Raw genomic sequence first — 11,349 nt, forward strand, 5'->3', positions numbered from 1 at the left:
GATTAGAGAGACTGGAGGGAAGGAGGCTGCGAAGGGGGCTGTTGCAGTAGCTGAGTTGGGATGAGACCAGTTCCTGGACCAGCATGGTGGCCAATTGGATGTAGAGGAAGGGGCAAATTCTGGTAATGTTGTGGATGAAAAACCCAAAAGATCTGGCCACAGATTGAGTATGGGGGCTGAAAGAAAGAATCAAGAAGAGTATCAGGTTCGTGAGCTTCGGAGAATGGGAGGATGCCGGTGTTGCCTACTGTGAAGGGAAAATTAGAAGGAAGAGGAGATATGAGAAGCAAGGTGAGTTCAGTTTGGGACATTTTGAGCTTAAGCCTCTGGCAGTCATCCATGTGGAGCTGCCTGGAGGCAAGACAAAATGAGCGATTGTAGAAGTCGAGATAATGAGAGATTTGGGAGTCATTCAGGAAGAGGTGGTTGCTGAAGGCCCGAGAGCAAATGTAAAGAGAGAAGAGAAGGGAACTCAGAGCCCCCTTTTCCTTTCTTCCACTCCCTTCTGTCACCCTAACTTGCTTCCTTTATTCATCCCTCCTCCCAGTCCCCCAGCACTTGGGTACAAATCTATAATTTATATTAATGTCAGACTCCGCCTCTAGACTGTAAGCTCATTGTGGGCAGGGAAAGTGTCTGTTATATTATACTCTCCCAATACAGTACACCGTAAATGCTCAATAAATACGATGGAATGAATGAATGTAAAATACGACTAACCAGAGTCCTTAGGGACATGGACAGCGAGTGAGAGTTGGAAGAGGGGCTAGTGAAAGAAACTGAGAAGGCGCAACCAGAGAAGCAAGAAGAGAACCAGGAGAGAACTGTCTTAGTCAAACCAAGGTTAGAAAACATTTCCAGGAGAAAGAACCGGTCCTCGGGTTCCAAGACACAGGGTCAAGGTAGTCCAGGAGGAAAAGGATCGAGTCAACCAGATTTGGCTATAAGGTCATCGGAGAGTGCTGGCTCAACAAAGTGAAGTGGCTTGAAAAACCAGATTTTAGCGGGTCGGCGCACCATAGCTCTCCTCACCAACTCAAAACTCCTACTCTCTGATTCTTCCTATCCTGCCTTCTTTGCCACACTGCCGCCCCATCCCTTTATGGTATTTGTTAAATGAATACCATGCTGCAGGCACTCTTTTTTAAGTGCTGGGGTAGGTAAAGGTAATTGGATTGGGTACATAAGGTTCATACAGTCTTAATCCCCATTTTACAAATGAGGCAAGTGAGGCACGGAGAAGTTAAGTGACAGGCCCAAGGTCACTCGGCAGACAGCCGGCAGAGCGGGGATCAGAACCTAGGTCCTCGATCCCAGACCCCTCTCTGCAAAACTGTCTTCAGTCCCCCGCAGAGACCTCTGACCTCTAGACTCCCGTCCAGCTACCTCAGGCCATCATGACCCATTTGGACTTCCTACCCAACATCTTGCTTTTTGATGCACAGATCCACACCCTCTCTGCTGAGCTCAATTCCCTCACTCCTCTGCCCCTCTGTTGATTTCATACCACCAACCCCTAACCCTGGGTCACCTCCAGAGTACCCTTCCTCTGTTCCTGCACTCAGGCTATAAAGCACTGCTGATATACTCCCAGGCACCAAACTGACTTCAGCCACTTCATATTCATCCCTACCTGCTATAACTCTGCCCTCTCTTCCGCTCAGAAACACTACTTCTCCTTGCCCATCTACTCCCATGCCCATTGCTCTCATCTCCCCAGTCTCTCTCGCCCCGGTGACCTTGCCAGTTACTTTGTCAAAATGGAAACCATTAGGCTTGAGCTCTCCCAACTCTCCATACCTTCCCAGCTACTTCCGTCCCATAGGCACTCTCTCATCGTATTGACTGCCCTCAAGGAGAGATCTCACACCGGCTTTCCACATCTACTTCCTCTTCCAATTCTTTCTCCATTGCTAAAAATATTTTGCCCCCATTCTTCCTTTCTCTCTGATGTATCACCATCTTCATTCCCTCTTGGATGCCTCTTTGATATCAGTCATTAAACACAGCCATATGTCCCCTGTCCTAAAAAAAAAATCACTCTGGTCCCACTGCCCTGTCCATCTATCACCTCTCTCCCCCCTCCCATTCTTGTCCAAACTTCTCAAATGGGTTGTACAGCCTGGCTGCCTCCATTTTCACATCTCCAACTTCTTTTTTTGACCCTCTACAATCCAGCTTCTGTCCCCTTCATGCCACTGAGAACCTTATTTTTCTGGCAGTTCTCTCCTCAGTCTCCTATCTCTCTTTCTTTGGTGCTTCCTCTGTCTCCCCTTCTTTGTGTGTGTATGCATCATGGCTCTTTTCTGAGCTTCTCAACATGCATCTACTTCCTTGGGGAGCTCATCTGCTCCCAGGGCTTCCAGCAGTCACCTCTGTGTGGATGACTCCCAAATCTATTTGGCTAGCCCTGCCCTCTCTTTTTCTTTGAAAGAAGATGGGAGATTGCCCCTTGGAGATGGCTGGAAAGGGTGGGAGGGAATTGGGGAGGTGGAGGGAGGACTGGGATGGTCCCATTTGATGCTATCAGTTTATCAAAGTAGTTGACAAAGTCAACAGGGCAAGAGAGGTGCCCCGGCGGTCCATGGTTTGGGATAATTGGTGAAGGTGAAGGGCATGGGAGGCAGTGAGGGGAGAGATGTAATTTTGCTGAACAGAAGGGAGGGCAAATTGTAGCAAATGAGGAGGAATCTGAAGGGGTAAAAGTTGGCCCGGTGCTGGGATTCCCACGAACAGCTCTATAGCAGTAGTGGAGGAAGTGTTCTCTTGAGGCGTATCGTACTCTCCCAGGCACTTAGTACAGCGCTCTACACTTAATAAGCGCCAAATACATACCACTGATTAATCATTCCATGATCCATGCAGGGGGTGCAAGAGCAGTAGAGAGGGGTTGCAGGGCGAGGGAGTTCAATCAATCAATCAGTGGTATTTATTGAGCACTTATATGTAGAGCACTGCACTAAGTGCTTGGGAGAGTACAAGGAAACAGAGTTAATAGATGTGATCCCTGCCCCCGGGGAGCCTACAGTGGGAGACAGACGTTAAAGTGCATTAAGGTTAGAGGAAAAAGACTAGAAAATAGTAGAATTGAGAGCCTATGTACCTTGGGTCAGACTACACCTCAGAAGTCTTCCGTTTGACCTTTTCTTCACCTGGCACTCAAAGTAACAGGACTGTGTAATGGGACCAGTTCAGTTCAGTCTACTAAGTGCTGCCATGCCTGGAAGATACCAAGAAGAATCTGGAGGCTAAAGTCAGAGTTGGTTAACAATTCACCAGGAAATTCTTTGAATTCAGTAGGTCACAAGTGCTGTCAGTGTCAGTGCCTTGATGAGGCGGTTGTTTGTGTGCCCAACGCCGGGTTCTTCAGGCACGTACGCTATAAGCTCTATAGATGATTATAGATTGTTTTGCAGAATCAGCTTAGTGCAGCATGGCTCAGAGGAAAGAGCACGGGCTTGTGAGTCAGAGGTCATGGGTTTGAATACCGCCTCTGTCATTTGTCAGCAGTGTGACTGTGGGCAAGTCACTTAACTTCTCTGTGCCTCAGTGACCTCATCTGTAAAATGGGGATGAAGACTGTGAGCCTCACATGGGACAACCTGATTACCCTGTATCTACCCCAGCTCTTAGAACAGTGTGCTAAGAGCTGGGGTAGATACAGGGTAATCAGGTATAGTAAGTGCTTAACAAATACCAACATTATTATTATTATTATTATTCATAAGCCTGAAGAAGCAGCATGGCCTAGTGGAAAGACCGTGGGCCCGGGAGTCAGAAGGACCTGTGTTCTAATCCCGGCTCTGCCCTTGTCTGCTGTGTGACCTTGAACTAGTCATGTAACTTCTCTGTGCCTCAGTTACTCATCAGTGAAATGGGAATTAAGCCTCTGGTGGGACATGGACTATGTCCAACCTGATTAGCTTGTATCTACCCCAGCATAGAGTGCCTGGAACATAGTAAGTGCTAGACAAATACCATTTTTTTTTAAAAAAACAGGCAATTAAGTGAAGTAGTGAAGCAGCTTGGGCTAGTGGAAAGAAGATAGGCTCAAGAGTCAGAGGACCTGGGTTCATTCAATAGTATTTATTGAGCGCTTAGTATGTGCAGAGCACTGTACTAAGCGCTTGGGATGAACAAGTCGGCAACAGATAGAGACAGTCCCTGCCGTTGGACGGGCTTACAGTCTAATCGGGGGAGACAGACAGACGAGAACAATGGCAATAAACAGAGTCAAGGGGAAGAACGTCTCGTAAGAACAATGGCAACTAAATAGAATCGAGGCGATGTACAATTCATTAACAAAATAAATAGGGTAACGAAAATATATACAGTTGAGCGGACGAGTACAGTGCTGTGGGGATGGGAAGGGAGAGGTGGAGGAGCAGAGGGAAAAAGGGAAAATGAGGGTTTAGCTGCGGAGAGGTAAAGGGGGCATGGCAGAGGGAGTAGAGGGAGAAGAGGAGCTCAGTCTGGGAACGCCTCTTGGAGGAGGTGAGTTTTAAGTAGGGTTTTGAAGAGGGAAAGAGAATCAGTTTGGCGGAGGTGAGGAGGGAGGGCGTTCCGGGACCGCGGGAGGACATGACCCAGGGGTCGACGGCGGGATGGGCGAGACCGAGGGACGGTGAGGAGGTGGGCGGCGGAGGAGCGGAGCGTGCGGGGTGGGCGGTAGAAAGAGAGAAGGGACAAGGTGACGGAGAGCCTTGAAGCCTAGAGTGAGGAGTTTTTGTTTGGAGCGGAGGTTGATAGGCAACCACTGGAGTTGTTAATTCAACTGGGTTCTAATCCAGGCTTGGCCACTTTACCTGCTCTGTGTGACCTTGAGCAAGTCCCTGTACTTCCCTGTGTTTTTTTTCCTCTTTTGTAAAATGGGGATGAAATATTTGTTCTTCCTCCCTTCCCTCAATTGTGAGTCAACAACTGTGTCTGACCTGAACATCTTCTGTCTACCCCAGGCTGATCACAGTGCTTGGCACATAATAAGCACTTCACATATTATTACCCGCTTACCCATGGGCAAACCTACATACAACCAAAGATTTTCACTGGTAGCACAGACCTTAATGCTGACACCAGATTTTGGAAATATACTTGGCTTTTGTTTGGCATTCAAATATCTTTCTTTTTTTTTTATCTTGCCCAGCAGGGCAGGAGATGGCCACTGCTGCCAGCAGTTTTTGTGCTGGGAAGAAGAATATTAGATTGGAGCTAAAATAAAAATGGCAAAAACAACAAATCCAAGCTCTCAAACTGGTCTCTCTCCTCATTTCATAACCAGTGAGGTCAGGGTCAGCTTTCTAACAGATATCCCCATTTTAATTTTACCAGAACTGTTTTCTTACCTAACCTGAATGCCGACTTCCAAGATTCCACAAGATGGTTGAACACAAGCTAGTGATCTTAATGAAAATCCATGTAGTAAAACATTTTACCCATTTTTTTAGACATCTTGGAAGTGCGTGGCTCATTTTTTAGAGTTGTAGGTGTGTGATTTAAGGGATCAAGTCGATTTAAAGACAAGGTCCCCTCAGCCTACCCCCTAATCCCCTGAAGCAATGTTCATTCATTCATTCAGTAAGATTTATTGAGCGCTTACTATGTGCAGAGCACTGTACTAAGCACTAGGAATGTACAGGTCAGCAACAGATAGAGACAATCCCAGCCCAGTGATGGGTTCACAGTCTAGAGAAGCAGCGTAGTTCAGTGGAAAGAGCACAGGCTTGGGAGTCAGAGGTCATAGATTCGAATCCTGGCTCTGCCACTTGTCAGCTGTGTGACTGTGGGCAAGTCACTTAACTTCTCTGTGCCTCAGTTACCTCATCTGTAAAATGGGGATTAAGACTGTGAGCCTCATGTGGGACAACCTGATTACGCTATATCTACCCCAGCGCTTAGAACATTGCTCTGCACATAGTAAGCGCTTAACATATTCCAACATTATTATTATTATTATTATTAAACGGGGGAGACAGCAAAGCAAAACAAAGCAAAACAAGACAACATCATCAAGATAAATAGAAACAAGGAGATATACACCTCATTAACAAAATTAATAGGGTAATAAATAATATATACAAATGAGCACAGTGCTGAGGGGAAGGGGGAAGAGGAGAGGGTGGGGGGGGAGAAGGGGGAGCAGAGGGAAAAGGAGGTCAGTCTGGGAAGGCCTCCTGGAGGAGGTGAGCTCTCAGTAGGGCTTTGAAGAGGGGAAGAGAGTTAGTTTGGCTCAATAAATAGCAGTGATGACATTGAGTGGGACGTGGCAGAAGGAGAGCAGCCTGCCTCCTTTCCATCTGGGCTTCGGGGCCAAGAGGCTAACAGCTATCTGGGGTAACCACCCTACCCCTCCAGAGTCAAGCCTCCCTTCACAGCTTCAAGAACAATAAGACAGTCTTGACGTTTTGTAAACGAAGGGCATTGTGCTTGAAACAAGGCATGACTAGTCCCCCCCAAAAACTGTTTAGCAGCATGTTTTCATGGCCATATTGTTCATATTTTTATTGGTTAATGTAGTGTATCCATTCTGTTTATATTTTAGGTTTTGTCAGGTGTCTTTTCTCACCTGCTTAGATTGTGGGCTAGGCACCTGGTCTTATTTCTTCAGTTTACCCCAGGGCTTAAACACCAGTGCTGTGGCCAGAGTTAGGCCTTAATGAATGTTAGTAATATTGATAATATCAACAAAGACAGGTGATAGCAGTGATATCGCTGGGCAGTTGGCATGTAACATTTTGTAATGTGATTTTTATTGGAAGAGGAAGGAATAGTTTAAATGGTCCATTCTAATTTAGTGAGCTTGCGAGAGATCATTAGTCTTTGGAACATTTTTAGTGCCTTTGATGGTTCTGTATAATCTTTTCTCTCCATTCTTATTTTTCTTCTTTCCAGTGTTTGTCGGCTATCTCTGCATTGTGCTCCTCATGCTTCTCCTGCTGATCTTTTGGATAGCACCAGCTCACGGGCCCACTAATATTATGGTATATATCAGTATCTGCTCATTGTTGGGGAGTTTCACCGTACCCAGCACTAAAGGAATTGGTCTGGCAGCTCATGACATCTTGCATAATAACCCATCAAGCCAAAGAGCCCTGTGCCTTTGTCTGGTCCTGTTGGCTGTGCTGGGTTGTAGCATCATTGTCCAATTTAGGTATATCAACAAGGCACTTGAATGCTTTGATTCCTCTGTATTCGGGGCTATCTATTATGTGGTATTCACTACGTTAGTCCTGTTGGCTTCAGCCATCTTGTTCCGGGAGTGGAATAACGTCGGACTGGTAGATTTCTTGGGCATGGCCTGTGGATTCACTACTGTGTCTATTGGGATTGTACTCATTCAAGTCTTCAAAGAGTTCAATTTCAACCTTGGGGAGGTAAATAAGCCTAATGTGAAGACGGATTAAAAGCGGAATGGGGCCTAGGGTGGCTCCGGGAACTGCTGATGGGATATGGAAACTTTCTTCTCCAAGTTACCGGTCTCACTCTGACCCATTTTAGAGGAGACCAGAACAGGTTACCACCTGAATCATACCAACTGACCTCTTCAAAGTCATCGCAAACCTCTGACAAATTCCTGGTGGGCATGGCCGGGGTCCAGATCCCTACCAGCCCCACTAGGAAGAGCATTCACTAGTGTCTCAGCGGGCTTCCTCGGCAGAAGGGTCTGGAACTGAAGCAGATTTGAGAAGCTTGCACTCCCTCTCCTCAAAACACTACTGGAGGCATGGCCGGACGCATCCCTGGAAAACCCAGGCTTTACCCTTTGGTGGAGAGAGTCCTCTGTTTCCATTGTTCTTAATCTGAACGTTTCTTTTGAGGGCTGAAGTTTTTTTTTCTTTTTACAGTTTAAAACTCTAAAGTCCCAAATGTTAGAAACACTTTTCTAAATTTTTTTTAAAAAGTTAAAATAGGGGGGAAAACAATCACTGAAGGGACTCTTTGGTTGATCTTAAGAAAGAGATTGTTCTCATTTAGCAGAAAAATGCATTGGGCATTCTGGCTTCATATATCCACTGAACAAGAACTCTGATCCTCTATGGCTATTTATTTCAGATTGGGTGTGCACAGCAAAAAATTGAAGCTCTTTGTCCAAGTACATCCCAATTTGTTCAGATTCTCCTGGAGAATTTTAGTTGATTCAAGCATTCCTCCTAGAAATAGGTAGAGAAGAAACCAAGGAAGCAGGGATGTCTTTCTGCCTATATGTTGGGTTATTTTTCTTCAGTGACTTTGCACTGTAAATGTAATTGCACCTCAATTTAACTGCACTTTGTGTATTCCTCCCTCCCCAAGTTAAAATAATGCAAACTCTGATTATATTTAACTAATTTTTGGCTGATTTCTAACAGTAAATTCATAAAGTAACAAATGAGAGCATATTTCTAAGGAACAGCGTTAAGCTGAAATTAATTTAAAACTATTGTAATTTGACTTATTACACTTCTGCAAATAGATTGAAGTTATGTGTATTACATTGAGACCCCCCCCTTTTCAAATATATCAGAGTAAATTATTCTGCAGGAAACAGCATGTTCCTTGGCTAGAATTAGCATCTAGAATTAATCTAGTACATTTAATAATTTAGAATTATTGAATAACATCTAAACAAATTGCCAAAGGAGAAAAGAAATAATTTCAGGGCTAGGGAAAGGACTGAAGGTAAGTCAAAGTCTACATTGAATTTACTTTTATTAAATTAGGGTGTTGGTCTATTATGGAGGGTTCTGATCAGTAATTTTACCATGGAGTTCATATCAAGAATGGAAACAATTCTATAACTATTCTTGTTCATTTTATATACCAGAACACTGTTTTCCTAACCCCTCCTTAATATTCCCGGGTATCAGCTAGCATTTGGTTTTACCAAAACCAAATCTCAGTGGTCAAAACCAAATAAGCATCTCCGTGAAGGCTCTTTTGCTTTCTTTAATGCATTACCTTCATACTTTCAATGGGAACCAAAAGGTCTGTGAGTACAGCCTAAATAATTAAAAAGGTCACCGTAATGTTGCTAAAGGTTTAGTAGAGATCTTTAATTAAACCAGAAAGCATGAAAATGGAGGTAAGGAAGAGGGAAAGCAGAGTTCTACAGGAAAAATACCCCAAATTTCTACACAGACTGAAAAGCCAAAGCAGTAGAGCTTTTGCCCAGAGGAAAAGTGTGTTAAATGAACTAGGATGTCGATTCAAACTTATTGTAACTAATCAACAACTTCTCAGTCTGGTACAAGTGACTATAAAATTTTTTTTTAAAGAGATTTTAAAGGCACTGATTTATATGACTAGTGGTTCTTGAGGAATAGGCTATTAAATCAGTTTAATGGCCTTTTTTTTTTAAGGGAAAGAACAGCCTGAGGTTGTAAGTGGCAGTCAGTATAAATATCACATCTTTTAGGCTGGCTTCTTTTCCCAGCAATCCTCTTTGGCACAGTGTCAGACCTGAAATGTAGAAAGGCTGAGGTACAAAATTGTTTGAATTTTACCAAGTCATGATGGATGGAAGGAAGACAAACGGAATCGACGTTTACTAAATGCTTCAACACTAGGTCCAGGGAACACCCACTGAAGCATGAAGGTGATAGACCGTGAATTTTACAACGATGATAAGCGTATGGAATTCTAGGAAATTTTGAAGATGGAAATGTCAGTAAGTTTAAGGAAGGCTTGAATGAGGGGTCCATTATCATTTTTTTGAGAAATAAAATAGGGATAGAGAATATTTCCATGGCCATGAGAGTGAATATAAATAGTACGAGTATTGATTAAGTGCTAACTGGGTGCAGAGCACTGGGAGGGGTGGGAATTAAACTTGGTCCCTGTCCCTCGGGAATTGGGGTCACATTCTAAGAGGGTGATCATAAAGCTTGTCCTTTAAATGTTCTTTGGTGCTTTTGGAGTCAGTTCTGGCCTGAATGAACCATTGGTCTGACAGTGTGTCACTGATTATGGCCTTCATTATTGATGTGTAATGAAGAAAGATGAAAATACTAAAACACGAGAAATAGGCGAGGGCCCAGTAGAATTCTGTCTTTGAATTAACTCACATCAAAATCAACAAGTAGTATGACTATTTAGAAATTGGTTTTTTTGGTAACACTTGGGTTTAGTGTAAAATTTGACCCCAAATATGAAATGACCTGTTGAAAATAATTTCTTCACTTGTGGTTAAAAAGTCTCAACTCCATGTAAACAAATTAGACTGTAGATTTTTAAACATTCCAGATAAGGTTCAAATTCTCCCTTGAGCTTGTCTTCAGTGGTTTAAGAAATACTCTTTGGCAAAGCAAGTTAGAATAGCTATAAATTGAATCTTGTAAATTACATACTTTCAGGTGAATCTGCCACTAAGCATAGCTTCTGTCATAGGTAAAATTCTTGAAATGAATTAACGAAACAGAAGCAAAGAGAAAAAGGTAGGTGATTTAGACTCTCGGCTGAACTAAAACCTTTGGGATTTATTGTGGGAATTCTCATTATAGTTTTTCCAGAAGTGTGTGATAATTATCAGCTACATTTCACTACTGTCACTGAATTAACGTTTTAGAAGGAAAACCCAAAATAGCTGCTTCCTGCCAGTCAAATGGCATGTACTGCCAAATGGCAGTTGGTTAACTCTCTGACTTGAGAGCCCACCTAAATTCAGAAATGGGGAAACTGAGATTCAGGTGAGCTCTTGGTTTCACCTTGAAGTGTTTATCTCAAAAACCCACAAAGTAACAAGACACTAATCAATCAGTGGTATTTATTGAGCGCTTTAATGCAGGCAAACCACTGTACTAAGCGCTTGGGAGAATGCAACCCAACAGAGTTGGCAGATACGTTCCCTGCCCACAGCAAGCTTACAGTCTAGAAGGGAGACAGACGTTAATATAAATATTAACCACCCACAATTAGTAAAATATGCAATTGGCAAGGTCTGACTACTCGAATAAATGAATAGGAATCACTTACAATAGATTGGTATTGTGTAGCATGCTTTCTTCTCTCTTCCTTTAGATAAAGACTAAAGAAAACCATTTTAAACCTCCAATTTGATGTTTGCACATAATTATAATTTGATTAAATGAGTGATTGAACCAAGGTATTCAGTCATATTTATTGAGCACTTACTGTGTGCAGAGCATTGTACTAAGCACTTAGGAGACTACAGTATAACAGAGTTGGTAGGCCCATTGCCTGCCCACAACAAGTTTACAGTCTAAAGGGGGAGACAGATATTAATATAATTTAATAAATTATGGGTATGCACATAAGTGCTGTGGGGCTGAGGGAGGGCTAAATAAAGGGAGCAAATCAAAGTGTAAGGGCAACACCAAACCCCTAAATTGCTATATTTTGAGATTTTTCTGGTTT

At 43.4% G+C, this 11,349-nt stretch overlaps 1 protein-coding gene across 1 annotated transcript in view; it reads left to right on the forward strand.

The window, feature by feature from the left end:
* Positions 1-11,072, forward strand: part of NIPA1 (NIPA magnesium transporter 1) — a 28,274-nt gene extending 17,202 nt beyond the window's left edge. Inside the window, exon 5 of the mRNA XM_029046444.2 lies at positions 6,889-11,072. Within this exon, the coding sequence (XP_028902277.1) occupies positions 6,889-7,400 (512 nt within the window). The 3' untranslated portion in view covers positions 7,401-11,072. The remainder of the gene's footprint in view (positions 1-6,888) is intronic.
* Positions 11,073-11,349: the final 277 nt, after the last annotated feature.

The sequence above is a fragment of the Ornithorhynchus anatinus genome, chromosome 18 (genome assembly GCF_004115215.2).
Source record: "Ornithorhynchus anatinus isolate Pmale09 chromosome 18, mOrnAna1.pri.v4, whole genome shotgun sequence".
In the NCBI taxonomy this organism is placed as follows: domain Eukaryota; kingdom Metazoa; phylum Chordata; class Mammalia; order Monotremata; family Ornithorhynchidae; genus Ornithorhynchus; species Ornithorhynchus anatinus.